Source organism: Drosophila willistoni (genome assembly GCF_018902025.1).
Source record: "Drosophila willistoni isolate 14030-0811.24 chromosome XL unlocalized genomic scaffold, UCI_dwil_1.1 Seg142, whole genome shotgun sequence".
Classification (NCBI taxonomy): domain Eukaryota; kingdom Metazoa; phylum Arthropoda; class Insecta; order Diptera; family Drosophilidae; genus Drosophila; species Drosophila willistoni.
The window spans coordinates 9,287,094-9,314,684 of NW_025814053.1; the positions used below are offsets into that span (position 1 = coordinate 9,287,094).

General features: G+C 34.8%; 2 protein-coding genes across 2 annotated transcripts; one reads left to right on the forward strand and one right to left on the reverse strand.

Moving 5' to 3' along the window:
* The first annotated feature begins 86 nt into the window (after positions 1-86).
* Positions 87-27,577, forward strand: LOC6644557. The gene is made up of 8 exons (XM_002067203.3): positions 87-491; positions 14,441-14,611; positions 20,500-21,001; positions 21,068-21,278; positions 21,430-22,268; positions 22,338-22,539; positions 22,615-23,707; positions 27,210-27,577. Exons 1-8 carry the CDS (start codon positions 459-461, stop codon positions 27,387-27,389), a joined length of 3,231 nt encoding a protein of 1,076 aa, XP_002067239.1. The 5' UTR covers positions 87-458; the 3' UTR covers positions 27,390-27,577.
* On the reverse strand, positions 24,613-25,855 carry LOC6644558. The gene is made up of 2 exons (XM_002067204.4): positions 25,536-25,855; positions 24,613-25,473 (listed from the first exon to the last, which is right to left on the reverse strand). The coding sequence occupies exons 1-2, from the start codon at positions 25,633-25,635 to the stop codon at positions 24,875-24,877; spliced, it is 699 nt and encodes a 232-aa protein (XP_002067240.1). The 5' UTR covers positions 25,636-25,855; the 3' UTR covers positions 24,613-24,874.
* Positions 27,578-27,591: the final 14 nt, after the last annotated feature.

The window sequence follows — 27,591 nt, forward strand, 5'->3', positions numbered from 1 at the left end:
AACCCACAGCTAAAAGGCATCAACCAAGTGAAGTGTTCTGCAAGGCGAAGCGTGAAGTGAAGAAGATTTTTACGTTTTGTTGTTTATTTTTTTTTTTTGTTTTGTTTTTGTTAGTTTTGTTATTGTTGTTGTTACTTGTTATTTTATACCACATTTAATGAAAGCATGCGGAAAATCTAAACCAACAATCGACGTCAACGTGAGCTTCTGCGTCAGCATTAGCATCAGTTTTGCCTATCGATTTCAAATCGTGTGACAATTTGTGATTTTCCGTCAAATAGAAAAGTGCGGGGCAACGGTCAGGAGGAACAGGTAGCTGTGGCTGAGGGCACTCTACCAACCGATCACGATCACCTGCTACTGCCGCTGCTGCTCTCTGTGCACGGAACGCGGTCATGCTACGGCCTTAAAGTCAGAGCCAGTCTAAGACCCCGCAAGTATTTAACAACAGCTCCAGGATGTCGGACATTTACTATTGCAGTAATAGTCAGGTGAGTGCCAAGATATAAGTATGTTAACCTGGTTAATTGCCAAAGACGATGAAGTTCCTACAGAGAGGGCGGGCCACTTCCAGTGATTGGTGGAAAGTTTATCTAGTTACAACTTCCGAATTACTTCAATTCTATATATTGACATTTCATTGAAAATATTTACAAAAGAAAAAGGTTTGAACTGTGTTTTATTTAAAATATTTCCACGAAAAATAATCAAACTCTGCTTTAATTTTATCAAGTCTTATCCTAATTTATGTTTCTTTAGACTTGGATATATTCTGTTTCTTTTATAAAGGGTTCCCATTCGAATTAAAAGAGAATTTTTATAATATTTTAGAAAACGTATAATTATTGTATAAATTTTTGAGTTGAATTAAAGTTCATTTTAACAATATTTGAAATGTTTTTTTAGGAAATGGCATTTATCTGGCATAGTTTGTAGAAAAAACTTAAAATGTAATTGGATTTTCGATATTACATTTTTTCTAAAGTAAATATGAAAAACGTTTATAAAATTAATTAATGTAATAGCGGAAACTTTACCCCTCAAAGTATGCAAAATGTTAGAAAAGGATCTATGGGTTTCAAATTTATATCTTTCGTTTGCTCTGTAACTTTAATATTGTCGATTAATTAGTTTGAGTATTTTTCTCTATTCACAGAAGACTACAAAATGTATATACATACTTATACGTATATGTTTCAAAAAGTAAACATCTTGTGGTGCTTATTGCATACTTTAGGGAACAAGTTTCCTCCATTTCATAGCCCAAGATTCCCACCAGTGAAAATATCATAAAAATGAGTCAAGACACACATTAGAATAATTTCTCAAAATTTATTAGACATTTGATTTGATCCTTAATAGATATAAGTATGATATTAAGTTGAGCCATTTTCACTGAGCAACTGAATATTTTTGACTCTTTTGAACTATCTAGGACTTTGAACGTTATAAGCTAATCGATTTTGTTTCTAACTTAATCCATAACAATTTAGATTCCTTGACCATTTTTTATCTTTAGAATTCATGGGATATACTTTGAGGTATTCTGAAAATCTATTAATAAAATTGCATGACTAAGATCAATTAAAATGCCAATAAAACAGTAAGAGTTCCTTCACCCACAGGTACTTTTGAGTCTTATCAAAGTGGCCGAGTGTTTTTTTGGGTGATTGGGCTCAAAACAAAAACAATAGCAACAGCAACAATAATGGACTGCCCACCCCCAAAACCCCACAAGATAAGCATAAAAGCTGCAGACTGAAAACTAAACAAAAAAAATCTAAAATAGCATTAGCAACAAATTCAAGACAAGACTGAAAGTTGTTGCGTTTGTTTCTAACTCAAACGAGTTTGTCGCTGCAATCACTTTTTAGCGTTTTTTTGTTTTTCTTGTAGAGACTTTAGACTAGACTTATAGACTTATTGGAATGTATATGTTGTTGTTGTTGTTGTGCTTCTACTCTTTTTCTTCTCTTGGGTTTTTGTTTTGTTTTTGCGCTCTACACACATTCACATTCACACAGATCACAGCTTAAATTACAGACGCCAAAGCTCCAAATTGCTCAATAGTCGGTGGGTGCTCGACACCCGCCCTGCAACAGCAACAACAACAACAACAACAATAATAATAATAAACAATAATAACTAACAAACTACAAGCATACAATTTTGGTCAGCAAAAACCTTGGTACATATGTACAAAGGTATACCTTAACATTTGTCAAATCATATATAGAAACACACAAGAAATATGTAACCATTACTCTTTTGTTATGATCCATTTGAGATACATTGTGCTTTGTTTTTGAAACTTGTTGCCAACATGTCGAATGAATGACCTTGATCTATGTAATTGTATATAAAAAATATACTCTTTTTTATGTAATTCCAAATTCAAATCACTAAATGAAAAATAAAGAACTAAGAAGTTCTTCATGAGTGGTTTGATTTAGAGAAAACTCTCAAAAGTCATAAATCATAATGTGATCGTAATAATATAGATAAATAATATAGATACAGAATATGTCAAAATTAAGTCAATCATTATTTCAACCTAACTCAAAACTATTGTTAAGAAATTCAATTCCCTTTTATTTTGTAGGTGAAAAATAGTATAGTTCAAAATAATTTGTAAGAATTATAATTTCAATTGGTGCCAAACTCATAATTCAGAATAATTTGAACATTTCTTGTCTGCTTGGATATCAAATTTCTTTAAATGGCTAGCCCAAATGACACAATGGCCAATACCATGACTAAGTGTAAAAACTAGTTGGGAATTACAAATATATGAAGCGAATAAAGAATAGATTAAAGATATAGATACTTTAGTTTTAATGTTGACTCAAATTCGATAATCCTATTCGAAAATATAGTTTAAATTACTTTAATTATGTGTAAGTCCAATCGTGGAGAATCTGCTAAGAAACAAGAGCAATAAACTCTTTTGTCGAGTTTTAATTTTGAAATGTGAAAAGAATATTTGAAATTCGTTATTCTCACTTTTTTGTGCACTTTTTGGTTTTTAGTGACATTTTCCAAAATTCTCATCAAAGACCATCAAAAAGAAGAAAAAAAATACATAATTTGAGAAAAAGAAAGAAAAACAAGAAAACAAAGGAAGGCACGAAAAATTCAACGAATAATTTCACAAACAAATTTGCTGCTGCTGGGAGAAACAACACAAACAAAACAGAGACACAGAGACAAAAAGACATTGAGAGAGAGAGAGAGACAGAGAGAGAGAGAGAGAGAGAGAGAAAAAGCAGCAACAACATTTTGCATTAATAACAGCTGCAAATTAAAATAACAACAATAAAGCGCAAGAGCCATGAGGAGATAAGCCAAGACATAAACAGAAACAGAAAGAGAGGTAGAGTGAGCGAGATAGAGAGAAAATTTAAACTTTTGATTTCTTTTGGCCAACAATAATGAAAGAGGCGTTTCCACAGGGGACGAGAGGAGTGCTAGGGGTGTACAAAAGTAAGTTACTAAGTCAAAATTGGCTTTACATATAACGGGACGCACTTTCACTCGACGAAGCTGCTGCTGACGTTGGCGTCGACGCCAGCGATGCTGATGCTGCGGCTTTTGAGAGAAGAGGCGTATGTCGGCACCTTCAGGCATTATTTTATCCATATAATTTCCATATAACAAACAAAATTTCACAGTAGCCAACAAACAGACTCATAAAGTAGATTGAATCAAAAGAGATCTCCATAAATAAGCCGAAAGAGGCAAAAGAAGAAGAAGAATGACACAAAGTAAAACAAAATATATAAATGGATACGCTTCCATCCCTTCCTCCTTAAACTTCAAAATATAATCTTACTCTTAGTAGAAAAATCATTAAAATTATGCTACTTTTTATTTTTGGATATAAAAATCTGGCAAATTTAACAGATTTTGAAATCGTTTTTCGCCTACAAAATCATGAAATTTATGATCACCTCAAAATGTATTCCTAAATGCTTGACTGACTTACAAGTACTTTCCAGCTGTTAATTTTCAAAACAGACTAAACTTAATGTATTGCTAACTCGATCTAAGTAGTTTTGGTTATGGATCAGAAATTTTAAAACAGTTTAAAATACCAAACAACAAAGTAATGCCTTCTAATTCTTGTTTGAATACGTCTTTTCGGGATCATAATGCCAATTTCAAGATTACTTTCAAACGTCAAAGTTAGAACCTCAATGAAAAATGTTTTTTTTTTTTTTGTAAAATCTTTAAAACTTTTGTCGATCTGCTCATCTTTTTAGCCTGCATTTTAACCAATTTTTAAACGATTTCAAAAAGTGATATGTATTTCAATTAAATTGGAATTCAGCATACTTTAAAATTACATGAAACAATTGGATATTTGATTAAATACATTTCAATCTGATTTTTGAATAAAATCATGATGGCAAAAATTGTCAAAAATTTAAGTTCTCAAGATTTTAATTTAGATTAAAAGACATCATTCTAACTTGAAAATAAAAAAATCAATTTTTCAAATACTCCAGAAATTGACCTAATTAGAGCTTCATAAAATTAAGGTTTATTGGAATATTTTGGCATTTTTCATCTTGCCTGATAAGATTACTTAAAAAGAAGCGTGATTTGCATTTCAATTTCAAATTAAATATTAAATGAGATAACATTTTCGAAAATAAAACAAAGTTAAGCTAAAAATTTTCTTAATTTTTCTGCTAAAATTGTCAATTTACCTTTAGTCATTCAAGGCACAGGTCTCCTAGCACTTGCTAGTCCTGCTATATAGCAGCCATATGGCTAATTCCGCACTGCCTCGGAGAGTTGTTTAGTGTCTCAATAATTGGAAATTAAAAAAAAAAATATTTACGGAGCTTTAAGGTCCCATATATGTATAAACGATAGTTTCATAATTATAATATTATTGAACAACAGACGAAACCAATTGAGACCCGCCAAAAGAACATTTATAGGTACAATATACATATATGTATGTAGAAAGTTTAAAATTTAAATAAAATTTTCGGCCTTAAGACTTACAACACTTATATTATGTATCTTCCAGTGTTTAAATTGCTCTAGTCGAATTAGCAAAAGTCAGAAATTTTGTGATATTCATTGCTGTGATTGATTGTTTAGCAAATATGAAAACGAACACTTTGTGTTGCTTTTGCTTCCGAAAAAAAAACCGAAATCAGAAAATCTGACAGCAACAGCAGCAGCAAATAACCGAAATAGAAAATGTTGACAGCAACAGCAAACAGCAAAATTCCGAAAACAAGAAACCCGACAGCAGCAGCAATAGCAAAGACCCGAAACAGATTGCTTTGATAGCAACAGCCAAATTATACATTTTAAAACTAGGAACTGTTCCAACTGTTACTTTTGGCCAATTTTGGAAGTCGACGAAAGCAGCAGTCGGAAAAATAGTCGCAGCAGAAATGATTGTTGGCCAACTTTGATTTTACCTATACATACATACACATGAAAGTGCACATACTCAATGCTCTTTCATTAAATGTAAATTGTCAATTAGTCATTTAGTTTTAGCTAGAACGGCAACAAGAGCCCTCGCGTTGTGGAGTAATTTCGGAGACGAAAAATGGCAATTTCTATTCAAATTTTAATGGGTATTTAAAATACACAATACAATAAAAAGAAAAGAGAATACTATTCTCAATATATTGTTAACATATTTTGAATAATGTGCCCCTAATATAGAGTCCCAATTGTCGATCCCGCATTCAATTACACTTGAAGACAAATTCTGAGGCAATGTTGAACTAATCTTAATACAATGAACAATTTGAAGCCCTTAATTATTACACTAAATTATTTGAAAATGTATATTATAAACAACCACCTAGTCCAACATGGTCACACATTTAAATAATAATAATATTATGATTATATTAATTCATTTTCATTTTTTTTTTTTTTTTTTGTAAAATGTCTCAACACATTTTGAAATTTAAAGAAAAAGCGTTCAAATAGGGCGAAAAGTAAAGCGAATTGGACTTCATCTGATTGCAGCTTATGCAATAACTAAATCTGGTAAAACTAATGACAAAATAAACAGTTGTTTCTTTTGCTAGTGTCTGTGTCTTTTTTTTTTTTGTTAAATGACTGCTTTTACTTTTGTTTCATTTTAATTATGGATACAACGTCAACGGCAACAGTTTCCAACTATGACAAACGACAAGCCAAGATTGGAAAGCCATTTAACAGAAACAGAAACCTAAGGCAAAAAAAAGAAAAAACCAAAAAAAAAAAAAAAACGAAAGTTATAAACATCTTGAGGCATTTTGAAAATCTACCGCTCCATTTGTGCCCTTTTGAGAATTTCTGTGTAAAAAGCAATTTCAATTTAAAGCTCAATCAATAGCCGATGATCGATGCCCAAAAGTGGCCATTGTTGTGGCTCTCAATCATCTATTGAATATGAAAATATATGTATGTGCAAGAAATTGTGTGTTATTTAATGCCAATCAATAGAGAATGTCAAGAACATTGGCTTTATGCCGTGCAGCAGGATATGCTCAGACTTTTTAGTCTCTAACTTAGGCCAAAAGACGAAAGCATTTAATGGCTTTTAACCAAACTGACTGAAGTTGGCTAGAGGCTTGCGTGGTTAAGGTTAACAAGAACGGGAAATTGTAGTCAAAAAAAAATAAAAATTTCTATACGTATTTTAACCGAATTAATATCTCTTTAAAATGGTTCTCTTTAACGGTAAACTGGTAAACTGATAAATGGTAACTGAAATTCTGCTATCAAGGATTCGGGATATGTTTCCTTTAATAATAACAACAGTACTTTGCAAAATGTCTAGCCTTCAGTTCATGTCTTGTAGGCGATTGCTATAAATTAAAAATGGTGACCCCGACGTGCATATATACTTACTTATTTTTGAAACCTATATAATTGACAAAATTAGCATACTATATACATATAAATATATGCATAATGCATAAACTTTATGATAATTAGTGCAAAATTAGTTTCTCATCGTGATGTCAATTCAAATGGTGACCCCGACGTGGATTCATTATGCCATTTGTTTAAATAATTGGCACATTGTCATTTATACATACATATGTACATACATACATATCCACAGATACATACATATGCAATTACAATATGCCACAATTTTGTTTTTTCTTTGTTTATTTAATTACTTTACCATAGTTTTCTTACCCATTTACGAATGTTGTTGTCGTTGCATTTTCCACTTAACCATCCATTCATTCCACTCGCCTGGTTGCATTTTTCCTTCACTCATAAGCAACAGGTTGAACGGCAGCATTTGTTTTGCCATTTTGCACAAATGCCAAATAGCAAAATAAGAGAAATAAGAGAAGAAGTAGAAGAAGAGGATAGATAGATAGATACATATATAACTTTAAGCCATAACAATAAGCTAAGCCCGGTTTTGACCTTTTTTGATAGACCAGATCCACACACAGGGACAGAGAGAGAGAGGGGGAGGCAGAGCGGGAGTGGCGAGTACGTTGGGTGGTGGGGTAAGGTTTTTGGGGGGGGGCGCATAAACTCGTATGTATTTCTAATCATGATCAATCAGTCAATTAACCAATCCCAAAGAGAATGGTAGACAGAGACAGAGATAGACGAGAGGGGGGAAGAGACTGGTAGGTAGAAAGAACTTTCTCTGCTTGTCTTGCACTTCTGTTTTGTTGTTGTCTCTCCCTCTGCCTCTTGCCTATTTTCCTTATTTCTTTCGTTCAAATGTCATTGAAATAAATTAGAAGCAGAAAAAAAATTATTGTACTATGATAAAAGCCACAAAAGACATTGAAGACAACGATGACGATGACGTTAACGTTAACGTAGACTGCGGCAGCGATGGCTTCTATAAAATGGAGCAGCGCACAGTGGGTCTAATTTGTGAAAAACCAGAACACTGAAACATAAATTTGTTCAAACTCTTTAATTTACTAGAAAAATACACTTAAGAATGATGCTTTCAACAAAATATTAATATTAAACCTTTTGGTAACTAATCAGTTTGTTTAAAAATTATAAAAATTTATAAATATATATATATAAATTAAAAATATATAAAATATATAAATTCCTACAAATTTCTGTTAAATTTTTCATTCAAAATTGGCAATGTTTTTATTATAAATTAGGATCTTGACTTGTTTTTCAAGTAGTTAGGTGTTTTATTTAGGTGAACATACCAATTTTAAACCAATATATATATATTGTAAAAAAAGACAAACTTAAACTGTACTTTTTTTAAATAGTGTTCAAAATTGTTCATTGAACCTCGAACTCATCTCTTTCTAAAATAAACAATGGACAAAGTAGTTCAAAAAGTGCGTTAGTGCGTTTTAATGCATTAGAACTTATAAGAGTTAAGAAAAGTCTCAATGGAAATCCATAGGAATATTTTTATCTATAATGGAAACTAAATTTACATGCTCTAAAAATATAAACCTTAAAACAAGTTATTAATGTTTTAACCACTGTGCCCAGCGACATTCTATGCCATCTGAGCCATATGTTTTGTTCATGTGTCTGCGTGTCTTTTGCTTGCCACCCAAAGAAAGTGGCACAAATCATTTGGCATTGGCTTTTTGCCTCTGCTTCTGACTTGTCTGACTGTCTCTGCTGTCTCTCTGCCTCTGCTGTTGCTGCTGCTGCTTCTCGTTTATTAACTGCGATTTATGGGCATGTCTTTTAAATTGAATTTCCTTTCGTTTAAATACCCACATACAGACAAAGTTGTTGGCCGCCCTTTACTTTCCAATTGGCCATGGTTTATTGCCAAAAAAAAAACCAAAAGAAAGAAAGAGAGAAGAAAAACCAACTATTAAAAGCCAAACAATTTGCCAAGCTCACCTCGTTTCTCTTGCCATACGCACTGCTTGCAATTTGTTTTTAGCCTTGAACTGAAATCAACGTGGGCAACCGCCAAACTTTACCTAGAGACACAAATACATACATACAAATGTATGTACCTATAAACATTGTCTCTTTTTTTTGTCTCTATCTTTGTTAATGTTTCTCTAACGTTTTCTTTGATGCCTTTTTTTGGCCTTTTCCTGATGCAGTTCCAACTAACAATTTGAGTTGCAAAAAAACCACACACACACACACACAAAGTCAAGATACATTTCAATTAAATATGCAAATGTTTCTTTTGTTTTGTTTTTGGTTATTTGAAACGGAAATTAACATTTTGTTTTTGCTATTTGTTTTTTTTTTTTTTTTGCAATTTTTTATTATTTTGGGAAATGGTTTATCTATTCGATTGCATCAGAAATTTGTTAAAATGTTTCATCAATTTTTAACTGATTATTCCCATAAGAAAGTCAACTATTAATTAACAATTTTTGGTGAAAGTAACTTCAGAATTTTAAGGCATTTTCAAAGACTTCAAAGAGATAAAAGACAAAGAATGCAAAAACCAAAATATTATAATGTGTAAGAAATTTGAAGGTTTCCATCATATAATAATGTATCTTGTATTAAAGATAATCATTAAAAATGACTAAATCAATCAATCATACATATATCTATGGTGAGTTTTAGTGATAGTATTGCAAAAACAAAACGGAAATGTTAATAAATATTAAATAATTTGTTTAAACTATCAGCAAGTCATTGAATAATATAAACTTTATCGTAGATATCTTTGTGAATTAAAAATATAATTAAAAACCTAATTTATTTCGATTAATACTGAAATATATAAGTCGATTTGAAAGTTGAATCTTTTGAACTTTAAAGCGATAAGCCTTTCTTTCTATCACTCGGTTGTTTTCTTTATAATTCCCAACTAGTTGTATCATGGAGATGTGATCTTTTCTTTTCGCCAATTAAAAGATTATATAAGAATCATAAGATTCTTATATTTGGACCATATAAAATTATAAAAAGATATGTTAAGTAAAACAAAAACGAAATATCAAAGATTTTCGAATGTCATAGACAAACTATATCAATTTAGAAAGAATCGAAATAAAGTAGCCCCAACAATATTTAACTTTATTGGTGGGGCAATGTTTCTTTGTACTTCTTATTAGAGTTTAATCATCTAAGCATGGTTTATCTGGTTGAAATCTCAAATTTCTATTTACCTAGAAGCCACGTGCGGCCACCACCAACCGCAGGCAGGCAAAGATCGTTGGAGACAGCAGCAGCTGTGACAGCTTTTCACCATGTAATTTCCACAGCCGCCACAAGATTGTCGCTTCGAGCTGCAGCGGCAGCCAAAAGACATTCGCCAAGCAGCTGCCACTCAATCGTGACGAATTAATAACGGAATGGGAATGGAACCAACAAACAAACGCTGGAAATGGGGAAAGCTGCTGCTGCTGCCTGCCTGATGCCTTCTGACTTGACCCTTCCTAGAGACAAGAGATAGAGAGAGATAGAGGACAGTTGCGTGGTAAAGCAGGAGAAGTCGACCAGTTGGAGGAGTTGCAGTACCCATAGATGGCATTGCCAGATAGATGGGTTAGGCCTACTATCAACTGACGATGGCAAAGAACGTGACTGTAACTGATTTTCCAAAATAAAATAAAATAAAAATTATAAACATAAAACTGGGTTGCCCGTTTTAGGGTGTGACGTTGACTCATGTCAACTGCCTACGCAAGCCTACAAAACAGAAACATACAAACAAACAACAACAATTATTGCAAATTGAAATGCAATACGATGAAAAGTCGCCTGACTGACGTACTGACTGCCGGCTGGCTTTTAGGTTTCGGTTTTTCCTTCGGTTTTTGCATTCCAAATGAAGTAGAAAGTTCTTAAAAATACAAAAAACAAAAACAGAAACAACAAGCAAAATTAATTGAAATGCCATTGGGGCGATGCGATCCATGATCGAGGAATACCATCGGGGGCTCTATCTATCTGACTTTTGTCTTACCTTTTCAGTTGACTTAATTGTTTATTCAGCAAGCGATTTTTTTTTTCTTCTTTTTTTTTTTAGTTTTCTAAGTGGGTTTGGTCATGGTGTGTGTGTGTGTGTTTACATATATGTATGTATATGTATGTGCATATCTATGGGAACCGCACAATGTGGTTGATAATACAATACAACAATATTAGCATATTCCAGTTTTTTCTTTTGGTTTCGGTTCTTTGTATTTCTTGTTGTCTAAAATTGGGTTGATGAACTCTTGCAGATCTACATAATATCACAAAAAAACAAAAGTCTTCACGAAATTTGCCATTTATAAAAAAAACAAACCATCATCTATTAAATATTTTAAAGTCCAAGCCCTTTTTAGTATAAATTTTACAAATTTTTTTTCTTTTTTCACAAGAAGAATAAAGAAATGCTAAATTAGTTACTGAAATTTGTCGTTTTCTTTTTTTAAAGTCAACACAAAGTAGGTACTATATACATATGTATGTTTGAAAACAATGTACTAAAAAGTTGATATAAATTCATGATCTCTAATTAAATGTTCTGTTTGCTTGCGTATGTTATTGTTTTGATAAATTATAGATAAATTCTAAACATGGTGACCCCGACATTTTATATTCAAAGTTAAAAAGTTTTTAATATGTTTAAAGTGCAAAGTAATCTAAAGTTTTCTTTAGTAAATATTCGGTAAATTCAAAGCATGGTGACCCCGACGATTTGCATATGGAGTTCTTAACTTTCAACAACAATTTTCCCCTTCTTCCACGCGTGGCTTTCCTTTCTGCATCTGTTTTTCTTGTCGTTGTCGCTGGAAGTTTTCTTTGAAATATTTTGTGCTGCAACTTTCTTTCGTATTGTTGCCATATTGGCAGCGGGCATAAGGTCAACTTAAGTGAGCACTTAGGCCTGCTTGCCTGACTGTCTGCTTATCTGAATGTTGGTAGTGGTGAGGCTGCTGTTGTTGTTGCTGTGAAAGTGCAGTCAATGCGATAGAGAAGTTCAAAAGACTTAGGCCACGAACTCGTTTCTTCATTGACAAGTGTCATTTGAAAAAGAAGAAGCAACCGCAGCAGCAGCAACAACAACAGAAACAGCAGGAGCAACAACGACAACATTTTGTAAATTGCATTCGTATTGGTTAAAAAATTTTTGAGCTGCAGCGAAAGCGAATTTTTTCCGTGCCAAATGCAGTCGAAAAATTTCAAAGCCAAGGCGATGATCATGACGAAGAAATGAAAGTGTTTTGTTGCTACTTGGATATACATATATCCCCAAACACGTTTCGGCAACATGTTGCGCTAAACATGTTTACAAGAGACGACCACGACGACAACGACGACGATGGCGATGGCGACAACAACAAGCTCTTCCCTCTCCCATGTGTTTGTTTGTTTAGTTTTTTTCTTCTTTTTTTGTGATTTTCTGAAAATGAATTTTCCTAATTAGTCTCGTGTGAAAGAAAAGCGAAAACGAAACTTGGTCTTCACATGGGAAGCATAATTGTTATTGTTATTATGATGGTTGTTGTTGTTGCCACAACAATGTTGATGCAAAATGTTGATAGCCAAAACTAAGGCGAAGTAAAAGTTAACCCAAAGGAAAACAAAAGTTCATCTATCAAAAAAAGAAGAGAAGACTAGTAAATCAAAGTAAATGGTCAAATTAATTTTTGATTACAACTTTATTAAAATATTTGCGACTCTTAATGACTGTGATTTGTGTTTTAAAACTCAAAATTAAATTATGTAAAAATTAACCAAATAAAATTAAGTAAATATAAAAAAAAATGATTGATGGAAAATATATTTCAAAATGTTTTAATTATAATCAAATCTAAATCAATTAGAAATTATAAAAAATTATAAATGTAACTTTTTGTTTTATTTAGATTGCAATCAAGACTGGATTTATAAGTGCTTAGAGGTGGCAGGTTATTGGGGGGCGGCAATTTGTATATTTTTTCGCGCCTTTAGTTTTCAGAGGTCTGTAAAAAATGTTTTACATTCACATTCATTACAGTTTGAACAAAATTTAATTCTAAAATTCTGAAAATTCTTAGAAACTCGTAACGTTTCGCATTTGTAACTTTTCTAAATTTTAACCCATTTTCCAAAGTGATATCTCATTTGAAAACTTATAAATTCAATTTTGACTTCAAATGTAAGACACGAAATTGAAATGTTAACTTTATAATAATTAAATGATATGTGATTGAGTTCTAATTTGAGCAAGTTTTCAAAAACTACAAGGGTTTGAAGAAATGTATCTGTATTATTAAGATAATATATGTATAAAGAAAAAAATTATTCGAAACCTGAAAGAATTCTTAATATTTACAATATTTTTCATCCACTGAATTAGTCAAAAACTCAAAGAGTTTTGACCATGCCAAGTAGATAGCTTAGTAAATAGAGAAACGTTCTTAATCCTTGTTTTGTTTTTCAACATTTTCAAATAGCCTTTTTAAATTGGTATTTGAGTTCAAGACCTACTTGAAGTGATATGAGTTATGTAAGCCAAAAAACCGCATAACATTTATTTGGTTACTAATATTACTATATTTTCTTTGGGAAAAGGTTTACCAAAGATATATCCAGATCCATATTAGGCCATATTTCATAGGGCCGTATACTACCCGACCCGCCTTCTCCCCTACTCATTCGTCTTATCCATTTCAATCGTTTCTCTATTAAGTTAACTCAATCGAATATGAAAAGCCCAATTCAAAAGACGATTTGAATGCCGTCTTCTTCTTCTTCTATAACCTAACTAAAATACTTGATTTTTATATAAATTATATACGAAATTCCTACGATTATCACATACCAAAACCCAAAAAGAAAAACAAAGTTTGGTTACGCTCTAAAGCTTGGTAAGCATAGAGAGTTAAATGTTTTCATATGCCAAGTAAAATATGTAAATATGCTGGACAACAGAAACAAAAAGAAAAATAATTCATAAACAATAAACAAGCAGATAAAAGCAGACCAAACGAAAGAGAAGAAAAGGCAACAGAAACAACAACAACAACAACAAGAAAGGAAATGCTGAAACTTTCTTTCTGTCTGTGCTAAGGTCGCTGTCGACATTGGGACAAAGTCTTTAAGCGGGTCTTTGGCCAAAGAAGGGGGGTGCGGAGCATATATGTTAAGGGGATTTAACTTTGGCAAACAACACAAAATTGGAGCATACATACATACATATACATATATATGTACATTTTGGTTAAAACTTTGTTGGTTTTCTTTTTTTCTCTCTCTTGGTTTTTGGTCTTGAGTCATGAAACTGTTGTGGCCCTCGGGTGTGGGTTTTTGGCCTACCTTCCCACCTCCACTCCCTCTTCTTTCTATCTCTCTCTCTCTGTCTTCCTCTTTTTGGCTCTGTCTAGCTTTTGTGTCTCTGTTGTTGGCTGTGCCAAATTTTGGTTGACCAAAACAATTAGCACCTGTTGCCCATGTCGTGTTGTCTTCATTAACAAGTTTTGTAAACAAAAAAAAAAGCCAAGCTAAGCTTTAATTCTTTTTCCTCACTTTTTTTATGTTTTTGCAGATTAAAAAATCTCGCGATGCGGACAAATTGTCGTCTGGAGCCACAGCAAATACAAATGCAAATGCAACAGCAGCAGTAAATGATAACAAAAAGAGCAACAATAATAATAATAATAACAATAACAACAACAATTGCAACAATAATCGCAATAAAGAGAAAAAGAATTGGAAGGTAAGTTTCATTCAATTTGAAAACCACAAATGTCTCACATTTGTTCAATTTATTAATTGTAACTATTCTATTCTGATTACTTGAAAAACCTTTGAAAAGCTATTTTAAATCGATTTTCGTATGATTTCTTATTTGATTAATGCTTGATTTGTATAGTTAACAATATGTCCAATATGTTATATATATACAAAGTTGGATTGGAAAATGTTTGCTAAGCAATTAATTGCAAGTAATTGTTATCTTAAAAAGAAAAAGATTAGTATTAAAAGCTCAATTGTTCATCCAATTTTAAGACATTTTCTATTCGAAATTTGTTAGTAGTTTTTGAATCATTGTCAAATCAGCAGACTAATAATGATACTTAGAAAAAACTATATGCCGATATCAGCTCAAAATGGATATAAACAATAAGCATAAGAATCTTCAGAGCTAACGAATTACATCTTTACTGTGAAATAAAAGATACTTTATATAACTTAATACAGCAGACTTATCAGTATGTGGTTTGAATATAGATCAAGACATGTAAGCTATGAAATCAGACATTATGATACAGATAAAGGCATATTAGACACTTAATCTCTATTAAGACATATAAAATACTTTATTTTATATATTCAAAGTGATTTGTCTACCAAGAGAAAGTTTCGACATTTATGTCATTGATTTCAATAAAAATTTTAATAAAAATCAGTAGTAGAAAATCCCTTATTTAAGCCAAGAATACAATATTTAATATGTTCTGTAACTACATACATAGATTTTGAATGCTCAATCAGTCTCTTAGCCTTGAGGTTTGAAGACAGTGCCGGATAAGAGTGGGACCTGTACCAATTCAAAATGTATATATGTATAAGGTTTTTGGATCTTTCACTTCAAAAAATTTACGAATTTCCGTCAACTATGAGAAGTTTTTATTATTTTTTATACCCTTGCAAAAAGGGTATATTAATTTTGGTCAGAAGTGTGCAACGCATAGAAGGAAGCATTTCCGACCATATAAAGTATATATATTCTTGATCAGCACGACGAGACGAGGTCAAATAGCCATGTCCGTCCGTCCGTCCGTCCGTCCGTCCGTCTGGATCAACGCAAACTCCTCCTAGACCGTAAGAGCCACAGAGCTGAAATTTTGCATGTAGGGTTGTATATACTGCAGGCGTTGTATATCTCGGATTCAGCCGGATCGGATCACTATATCATATAGCTTCCATACAAATGGCAAAGTCACGAACAGTGACTTTTCTTAATAACTTCGTTATTTTCTGACCTATTGTCATGAAATTCAATATTGGTGAGTTAATTACAATTAATATAAACGACTGTGCCAAATTTGATCAAGATCGGGTGACTCTATCATATAGCTCCCATAGGAACGATCTTTCGAAAACAGTGACTTTGGTGAATAACTTCGTTACTTTTGACGCGATTGCTTTCAAATTAAACATTTGTTAGTTTAATATATCTGTTAATGACTGTGCCAAATTTGATAAGGATCGGGTAACTATATCATATAGCTCCCATAGGAACGATCGGTGGAAAACAGTGACTTTGATCAATATCTTAGTTTTTTCCTATGCTAAGATTGTAGGCCGTTCTTTCGCAAACATTAGCCTTTAGCCTTTAGCCTATAGGTAAGGAAAGAGTTACATACCATAAAAGTTGCAAGGGTATACAAACTTTGACGCGGTCGAAGTTAGCCCCGGCCCTCTGGTTATCTTTGTTTTTGTTATTTTGGTCGCTTGTAAGCCCATAAGTTTGTAGACCTTATTTCTTATTAATTCATTAATGTTTGAAAAGGTTCATGATATTTGAAAAAATGTTGAAAATGCTACTTGAGTAAAAGAAAATGATGGAAAATTCTTTTAGAAAAATCTTAAGTCGATGATCACAAAAATGTGAAATAGATCTTTATGCTGTTTTTTTTTCATATCCGTTGGCTATTTTAACAGTTTAGACCAAACAGCTAATTAATAAGTATTTAAGAGCTTGCAATTGACATTGTATGTAAGTGTGTTAGTGGTTCGTTTAGACTGAGACTGAGACTGCGGCTATTTCCGGTCTGTTACGGGTTTCAGTCCCTGTCTGTCTCTTATGTATGTCTGAATGCCTTTCGATGGTGAGGCAATGTACCCGCGGGATGGCGATGAATTATTTCACTTTTCCACCTGTGTTTAGACGGCAAATTGTAATTAAATATCACACACTCACACTCACACACACACACACACACACACACACACACACATATATATATATAATTAAGGAAGTGCTGGATGCTGCTGTGAATGCATCTGTGTGAAGTGTTATGAGATAATCGAAAGACATTTGATGAATGCGCGCGCCTCACTGCACTTCACAATGCGTAACGCCGGCTAACTGACTTTTGGCTAGAGGTGTGTGTGTGTGTGAGGTGTGTGTGTGCGTGTGTGTGTGTGAGGTGTGTGTGTGAGGTGTGTGTGTGAGGTGTGTGTGCCTTGGAGTGAGTGGGAAATGGAGATTTGAGACAATTGCAACATGATGCTAATAAGTTTGCTTAACTGGACATGCTCAATTAAAAAGCAACAACTACAAACTGTAGAAAAAGAAGCACAATGAAAGAAAGAAAGAAAGATAGAAGTAAAATAAAGCGCGTTGACCGACGTCTGATTATGAAATGAGGAAACCATTTGTTGTTTAATTACATTTCGTTGTTGTTGTTGCTCTGTTTTATTATTATTATTATTATTGTTATGCGGCATGCGAAGAGTCATGAGCAAGCCAAGGGGTCGAGCAAAAGGGGGGGTTACTTGGAGTAGGGGTCGGGGGGTAGGCGGGACAGCATCACGCCGCCGTTAAAGTGGGTCAATTGCTGACCCATTTACCTGTTCAGATCAAGAAGATGTTCAAGAAACAGCCAGCAATTGGCAGCAGCATTAACACTTGAATGTTTTTATACCCATTAAATAAATATTCCCACTAAATGGTATATTAGGCCGCTTCAAAATCATGCAACAAGTAGACAAAACAGAGCGGATTACTAGACTAGATTCTTTTAGAATCAGAATGCTATATAATCATAAAGTAAAATAGCTTCGAGCTGAAATTAATTGACTGAAACGCGAACGGTTTGTAGACAATTCAATAACGGACTAAATCATCTTTGATTTGGGCTTAAACATTTTTAGCCAGATTACATATACATACGTACATATGTACATATGTATGTTTAGTTATAAACTTTCGTCATTATCATTTAGTATATTTACTAAAAGGTCCAAGAAAATCAGAGAAAACATTTTCCAAGAATAAACTAAATGTTTAGTGAGAGAGAGTTAAAGGTAAACTATTTCTGAGTCTTCAAATGCAATTTTTCTAAAAACGATCTCAATAACTCTGAACCGATTCCGATTAGACATATTTGCCTTCTCCCTACTCGATAATAGGACTGATTGAAAATACAATTATGTAATTTCAATATGAATAAAACTTATGTTACACTAAAGAATTCTTTCAATTATAATGCTTTTAAATTGCAACTGATATTGGTTATTTAATACCTTTTTTCTTAAGTATTAAGAATAATTAATAAAAACGTTCCCTAGACATTACAATTACAAGTCAAAAGTATTTAATTTACTATGTTATTTTGTGCTTCTAATATGAATTTTGAAACTAATCCCTATCTAATTGGTCTTGTCTATTTTATTAGCGATTTCTTTTAATTAATTTTAATTATATTTATTAAATTTTTAATTATAAAATAGGTATTTAAAAGTCGCATAGACTTTTACTTTAAACGCACAATAAGTATTTTTTCTCTCCCTCCCCCTCTCTCTTTCTGTCTCTCTCTCTCTCTCTCTCTGACTTTTCTTTACTTACTTATTGTCGGCTTGCGTTTTAATTAATTTTCTAAAGGTATGTTGTATTTTTTTTTTGCGGCAAACTCTTTTGCTTCTTCTGTTGCTGCTTTTGCAACATTCAGACATTAAAAGCAAACCGCATGGAATTTTCTTAACTTATATACCACATACATATATAAAGATACCTTAACAAAATCTTCTCCTTATGGCAGACTACCCAACGGTTAGTTAGATACGTGCCAGTTAAGATTATAGTAAAAATACAATCTAAATATATACATATTTAAATATAACACGTGGAAATGCTCTAGTGACTTAAAACGGTAGACCAACCGTTAATCAAAGTGCCTAAAATCAACAAGTTCTATATCAAATTTAATCTAATATACAGAGTAAACACACTAACGCAGTGCCAGATTAGCACGACTAGAAGAGACTTAAAAACTGAAAGGTAGATTCAATATTTATTCATTTATCAAAATATAGTAAATGGAGAAAAATTTAATTTGAAAAATTCTATAAATTCGTAACTTCTTAGCTTTGCGAATCTGTAACTTTGCCAAATTTTAACTGATTTTTAAAAGAGATATCTCATTTTAATTCAATTTTAAATAAATCACGCCTATTTTCTGTTTTGAACAGCCAATTATTAAAAAACGGAATTTTTTAAAGTTTTAATTTGGTCAATTTTTGAGTTTTTGAAAAATACATGTCTTTATTTTCAAGTTAAAATAATGACTCGAGATCTCGATTCTAGTCGAGTCTAGTCAAGTTCAGTGCCAAAAATATCCAAATCTCTTATTCTAAATCCAGAAGTGAGTTTCCAGTCACCGAAATTGATTATCGGTAAAATTCTTCAAGGGGCTATGATAATTGTAATTAAAACACGAAGTTCCTTTTACTAAGCTTCTTGGGTAATAATGAAGAATCTGTTAATCAACAAACCGTTTTTTATGAAAGACTGGGTAAAAGATGTTTAGGGGACTGTTAAATAATAGTCAAGGAGTTCCTTTTCCTCACTTAAATATGAAAAGAATTTTTAAAGTTTTCGTCAACATGTTTCAATATTTCAACTATTTTAAATTACATATACATATAGCCATTAATATGGCTCTTCAAATTAAAAAACGAGAACAATTTTCACTCCGAAAACGAAATTTTCCTTTTAAAACTGATCAATTTTACCTCGTAAATGATCTTCAAAATTATGAGCTAGATCCGACTTTGGTTATCTATAAGTATTGTATATTTTTCAAATTCTTTAAAATTAAAATAGGTGTAGGCAAAACAAAAGAGGGCTTAAATTAACATTGAAATGCAGATTGTCATTATTTTGAACATTCAAGTTAATCTTTTTTAAATGTGTATAGACCGAAGACTGTTCCCCTTTAGGATTGCTTAACTTGTACTTATTGGCCATTTTAAAGATCAACCTTTAATAGTTAGTGTTGAGCTCATTTCGTTTTATTTAATTTACGTATTTTAGGTAATCGAATTCAGCCCCATAAATCGGCTAACTGTCAATAATTATTATGGCATGTTTATGCGTTCAAATTGTTTCATAAAAACCTATAATCTCGGTATGAGTATTGTAATTATTGGCTAATTGAGCTAATGGTAACGCAAAATATCCATAAATTCAAAAGAAAAACGCAACGAGAAATTTCCTTAATTAATGTTGGGGCTTCCTTTTAATTTTTGGTTTTTTTTTTTGTTTCATTGTTTTTTGCATTTTTTTTTTAAATTGGTTGCATGCCACGAAAAAATTTGCATGGTTCCAAAAGAAAAGAAAAGAAAAGAAAACCTGCAAGTGGCTTGATGAACAAAACTCATGACGAGAGGGGGAAAAATGAAGTATGGGAGGGGTTTCGTTGAGTTTCGTTCCGTCGATTGATTTAACGGCATGATTTGGCGTAAAAAAAAAATAGCCTTAAATAACCAAAATCATTTAAGACGCTTTTGTGGTCAATGACCAAAATTATAAATAATAATAATAAAAAAATTTAAAAAAAATTGTTGATGACTTTTCCCTCGTCATTTTTTCAGGGCATCGTTCAAAGCAATCCAAATCCCAATGGCAGTGGCAATGGCAATGGCAATGGAGTTGGAACTGGAGCTGGGTCAACTGTGCCAGCAGCTATGATACAGCCGGCAAAGGTCTTTCATAATACGCGATGCACAAGGCATCATAAGCCGCATCATTTGCATAGCAATGGAGTTGGAGGACTAGCTGCTGTCGGAGGATTGGAGGCAACACCACACCAAAGGGAACGTGATCGAGAGCGGGAACGTGAACGAGATCGTGAACGTGAACGTGATCGTGAACGTGAGCAACAACAACAACAGCAGCAACAGCAACATCATCTGCAACATCATATGCATAGTCACAGCCAAGGTTTACGTAGAAAATCTGAATCGGTGCTATCCACCGATTCGGATATACGTTTCACTCGTCGCAAATTGGGCGATGGACAGAAATGTGGATGCGCTGTGATAGCTGGCTTTCTGATAGCCCTCCTGGTGGCCGGTATATTTGTTTATATTGGTTGTAAGTTAACTTTAAACATGATAGCAATTGCTGAGCTTTGAAATTGATTTTCTTTGTACTCGGTAGATACGTATTTCCGCCCGGAACCGCTGCCAGATCGCATATTTCGTGGTCGTTTCATGGTGCTCAATGATAAATGGAGCATGGATTTGGCCAATCAGAATTCTCTGCGTTTTCAGCATAAAGCCCGGGATTATCGGGAGCGCATAAATCTAACATTAAGACGTTCCGATTTACGTGAGGCATACGAGGGTAGCGAGATATTGGCCTTAGATGGGTAAGTTCCCGAAATAGTCTTTCGTTTTTCCACTGCTAGGCAAGGGAAGACGATATTTGCTTTTCGATTAAAAATTATCACTTAAGAGCGTTAGACAAATGTATTAAATCAACATATAAATTGATCGTCTATTTCGTTCATTATATTCAAGGAGCGAGGATAATAACAATGTGATTGTTCACTTCAATATGATCTTTGATCCCTATGCGGGTCTGGTGAGTAGTGGTGACCTACTGGCCCTGTTCCATGAGGAATTGAGCGATCAACAGCGGCGACATTTCTCCAACATGACGGTGGATATATCCAGTTTGAGTATCAAAGAGACCACTGGTCTAATTGAAGAGCCCATCATGTCCAGCTCACCGCTGGGTGGTCACGACGAGACTACAGAACAATTGCCCACAACCACACCACAGCCACCGCGTCGTTGTGAACCGCTGCAATTGAACTATTGCCGAAATGTTGGCTATAACGTGACAACCTATCCGAATCTTTTGGGTCATGCCAATTATGAGCAAGTGGCCGAGGATGTCATTGTGTTCCGTGAATTGGTCGACGGTGAATGCTATCGGGAGGCTTACGATTTCATATGTCGTCTACTGCAGCCACCGTGTCAAGGTCACGGTTCGCTGCTGCAACCCACACCGGGTGCCATTTGCCGTGAATACTGTGAGTCCTTTATGGCCGGCTGCGGCGGTCGATTGCCGGCACGTTTTCGTCAGCATTTCGATTGTGAACGTTTCCCCGAATCGACGGGCAGCCAATCGTGCCAACAGAAGCCGCACTGTGTCAGCGACATGCAATCGAATGTCCAGAGTCCGCGGCTCTGTGATGGCTATGCCGATTGTCCGGATCTGTCGGATGAGCGAAGTTGCGCCTTCTGTGCCCCAAATGCTCTGTACTGCGGCCGTGGAAGAGCCTGTGTGCCGCGCAAGGCGAGATGTGATGGCAAGGCTGATTGCCCGGATGGTGCCGATGAAAAGGATTGCCGTAAGCTCAAACTTGGGGAGCAAAATTGAGTTGATTTTTAAATTACATTCCTTTTGCCATTTGTTGCAGTTTCCATTGCTCCATTGGCTGCCGATCTACTCCAACCGGAGCCATTAGTACCATATCTTTCGCGTTTCCATGCGTCTGGCTATGCCGTCTTCTCAGAAAAGGGAGTTGTTGGCAAATTATGTGCCGAAGGTCTAGAGGGCGATGCCAAGTTGATAGTGCGTCAAACAGTCTCCGAGTCCCTATGCAAATCCCTGGGCTATGAGTAATGATGAATGAGATTAGGGAGAATGAGAGAAAATTCAACTAATCACATGCCATTTCTTTTTCGTCTCCCCAGATCCGTGGAAATCTTTGATGTGCAGAACGATACGGAACAGTTGACCGATTACGTACGTGTTCTGGATCCTCATGCGCCGGAAATTAGCTTCATACGGACCCATTGTCCACAACGTCAAGTGTTGTATGTGGGATGCGGGAATCTAAAGTGTGGCATTCAGTCAGCTCTATTCAATGCCAAGCAACACTTGTCCCTGCCCAAGATGTCATCGCCCGGCGATTGGCCATGGCTGGTGGCCCTCTTCCGTGAGGATATACACGTGTGCGATGGCACCTTGATATCAGAAGATTGGGTCCTCACCACCGAGAGCTGTTTCCAGGGTCAGCCACGTGCCACATGGATGGCCATTGTGGGAGCTGTCCGTCTCTCGGCCCGAGCACCCTGGACGCAAAGGCGACGCATCATTGGCATGATTAAGAGTCCCGTCGAAGGGTCAACAGCGGCTCTAGTGCGCCTGGAAACGCCAGTTAGTTTCTCTGACCATGTGCGGCCCATCTGCCTGCCGGATGCCCTTCAACGACGCCAACAGGCTGTCCAAAGGCGGGCATTTGTGCCCGTGGCTGAGCGTCTGGAGGCTGGGCTTATGATGATGATGCAACCCTCCATAGCCCCTCAACAGCGCCGTTTGGCCCAGGAAACCCAACAATTCTTCCTGATACCATCCCAAGAGCAAATGTCACTATCCGAGGGTTCGGGTCACAGTGGCGACGGTGGAGAAGCGGATGATGATCAGGATCTCGAGCAGGATCAACCGTTGGCTGCAGCCTCACATATGCCAAGGGCAGAAGCATTGCAACAGGAACTGGATGGAGCCTATCCCCTTCCCGATCATGCGCCCCAAGTTAATTACTATGGTGGCGGTGGATCGTCCTCTTCATCCACATCGACTACTACGCGCAGTTCCACCAAATCGTCTCCTGCACATTCAGACCAAATCTGGACCAATTGCAATACCCTGGGCTGGTCCAGGCAGCGTGATCATTTGCAGCGTGTCCAATTGAAAATTGGCGACATGGCGCCATGTGAGAATGTCTCCATAGCCACCGTTAATTCCATGTGCATGGAGGCCACCTACCAGAAATACGATTGTACGGTAAGTTATAAAACATTTGCATTCGCCTTGCCCCTTTTGAAGAAACAGTTATCATCTCCCCCAGACGAGGGTACAGTTCGTACATTTGATTTGGTTCCTTTGAATACGATTAGCCGATCGCTAATTGATTGTGTATTACTTCAATTCCAATTTATGCATTCTCTTTTGCATCTTTATTCTGTCATCTACATCTACACATGCAAATGTATGTATGTACATATGTATGTGTGTTTGCACTTAACTGCACTTTGTGGTACAGTTGACAAAGAAATTACCAGAAGGTTTGCGATTACAGTTACTAAACTAAGGGCCAAACTATAAAGCCAATATTTCTATACCCTTACTTACATATGTATGTATTTCCTTTGTACATTAATACAAATGTACATATAAAAATAATCCTTTGTGTAAGAAATCGAATCACTAAGTTAGAAACCTCTCAAAACTTTAAATCAAAACTGTTTAGCATGTTCATAAGTCATCGTTTTCTTATAGATATACGCAGCCAATTTTTAATTAAATATAACAGAGATAAAATCAGTTATCATTGTGATTGTCACTGATGAAGCAAACACAGTTTATTGTTTGCCCAATTGCTACATAAAAGATATGTATATTATATACACGTCTGATCTTGTTTACACTTAGTAAAGTTATTTGAGTTAATACTGAACTCTTAACAATCATGTTTTACGACAATCTCGATTTTGTTTAGGCGTTTTAGCTAAGTTTTTGATCTAACATTCTATTCTTGCCCGATCGGTACAGATTAAGAATACATGTATGTACATATGAGTATTCAGTCAACCGATATTTATCCGTTTAAGCATTACAAACAGTTGACTAAAAATTAATACACTACTTTTGCTAGGGTATTCAAACATGGTGAAAATATCATTAATACATAGATTATAAAAATATGTTTTTTATTGCTTAAACTTTAAAGTATTTCTAGTTAACAACTTCTTATAGTTATTTTTGCTATCTTTGTATATGTATGCACATACATTTATGTATTTCTATGTATATTTTTGATCAATTTTGGTGTAGGCTTTTAGGAACTGCTGTGGTTCAACCGTTTTAAACTTAACATTAATTTTTTTGAGTATATAATGTGTATGTACATGTGTAGAAAACAGTTTTGGTTCAATTCTCTTCGTTTTGTATTTAAATACGTATGGAACGGCCTGGATTGGTGTTGGCGGATAATAATGAATTGGTAGAACGGCGCCGAGAATGCGATTCCTTCCCAGAATGTTGTATACGCAAACGTTTGGCCTTGGGAGGCGAGTACCGTTGCGGTTCTTGTTCCTCTATAATCAGCTCCTGCTCATCCTCATCATCATCATCATCTTCTTTTCGCACATGTTGTTGTTGTTGATGTTGCTGCTGTAGCTGCTCACGTAGAAAACAGTTTTGCCGTCGAACAGGAGCAGCACAGGTGGATGGCAAAGCGCCTAGAAAACAATTCTGACGATACACAAAAACATAATCCGGGTAATCCATCTGCCTGTCCTTGTTCATCTCGGATGCCAATTGGTCTTGACTGGCCGACTCCTCATCTTCCTGACGCTTACGTTTTATCGCCTTGTTAACACCGCGTCGCAATTTCTGGTAGTCCACACGTAGATGAAACACAATCTCCGGCGATGGAAAGAGTAAGATGAAATATTCAAAGAGACGAGGCTCAAAAATGTAGCCACCCTTGCCATTGCTCAGGACCAAAGCAAATTGTTCATCCTCTGGGATACCAAAATGCGAAGCGGCTGTAAATGAAATTATGAATTATTATTTTGTCAAAAGAATGTCTTAGAAAGATTTAACTTACCTTGTGCTATGACCTCTTCGTAAGTGCTGCCCGACTTATAAACGAGAGAGCTCAATTCGTTTTGATAACTGATCTTTATGCAGTTCCCCAGATCCAACATATTGAAATTGTTTTTTAACCAATTAATTATTTTAGTTATATTGTTGCTGTTTTAATTATGTATGTGTCACTTTGGTTAGCGTTCGATCAGTTGAAGAGTTGCTCTCGAATATTAAAAATGTTTGTTTCTTTTCTTTGTTTTTTAACTGATTTGGGCGCCGGAACTTCTCTCAAAACATGTTTACCGCTTCACGATTCAATTCTAACTGTGCACTGTGCCAAGCAGTGAGCGAGTATTAGTTATATTCTCTATCGCCCTCACCCTTCTCCAGGCCGGTCCAGCCCTTCTCCCCTCTTATCTTACCAGCTGCTGCATTCATCAGGTAGAGGAAAAATAAGTGAGAGCGTCAAAGCGTGGGGGTTGATTTTAGCCAATGCACACTGGGCTGAATTGCCAAATAAGTGGCATAAAGTCGAATAACGCAGATATCGAGCTGAAACTTGGTATCTTTGATAAGAATAGCACTCTAAATATTGAAACAAAGTTTGAAGTTCAGTTGACCACGCCTACCCTAATAGCCCATATAAGGCAACAGTGCGTATACATGATCACAAAGTAAAGTGTGAGAACTACATATAAAGTACAACAATTTTAATATTTTTTATGTATTAGTGATAGTAATATAATTTTATATATATATTGTTATTATTTATTTCCGTCAATTGGCTGGAATGACAAAACTCAACATGATCTACAAGTTCAAAATACCGCCAGAGCCGCAAAAAGCCGCAAACAAGATTATTACTAACTTTTTATACACACTCTCTACTTTATTTTCACATACATACATTACATATGGCAGAAACACGCAGAAGGTTAGTTTTTACTCCACAGAAGACGAACACATATGTTTAGTTTTCTATCTTTTTGGACAATACAAAACAGTACACATATATAAAATATAATAAATTTGAACACCAAATTGTTTTGTTTTATCCATTCTACATACCTTGGCCTCCAAAATCCATTTTTTACAGTATCTTATTTTTCTTTTGTGGAAATTTGCCAAGCGCTCAAAGTGAATAAAAATTTCCCGTCAATTTTGTCGCAGGCATCAGCTGACTAATCACCTGACTTTGAAGCTTGATCAGAATGACAGGGTTGTATGTTTGGTAAAAGCGATCATCGATTTTTCCTATTTAGGGACTCTATTTTGAATATACATAATTATAATTATTATTTGCTTCCACAAAATTTTCGACTTTATGCCACTTATTTGGCAATTCAGCCCAGTGTGCAATGCAATGACATGCGAGAGAGAGAGAGAGAGAGCAAAAATCAAGAACATACGCATGAGAGAGAGTGAGCGAGGGGGAGAGCGATCGCTGCGACTGCGACGATTACTCATTTCATTCAAATTGTTTTTTTTCCTCTGTCTATACGTGTTGTTGCATGTCGCGTGCGCTGAACAGGGTCACCCAAAAGTAGGTACTTGTTGTGAAATTCAGCATATGGAAAACAAATAATAAAAAATATAATAAAATATGTTTATAACTTTTCAACATATTTGCCTTATTATTATTAAATGCTTAAAATAAAATAAAGAACTTTATTCCAAATGTTATTTATTACAGCAAGAAGAATATTCTGGAGCGCCGGTTCAATGCCTTATACCTGGTACCAATCAATGGGCTCTCATAGGAGTTTCATCGTGGCGTATAGCCTGCGGCCCCACGGGAGTAGAGCGTCCTCGAATGTACGATAAGATATCCTCGAATGCAGCCTGGATACGGGAGACAGTAAACGCGGTGTAATAAAAAAAAAACACCCTGTATTTACGGTAACGTCTGTCATTTGTATGTAAAAATGTTTAGAAAGAGAAATATGTAACTAACTAACTTTTGTATTATGTAGTAAACCCATAGAAGTAACTAACTAAAAACTGCTCTATATATTACAATCATATTCTATACATATTTTTTTTTGCTGTTTTGTGAAATATTTATTAACTATTTA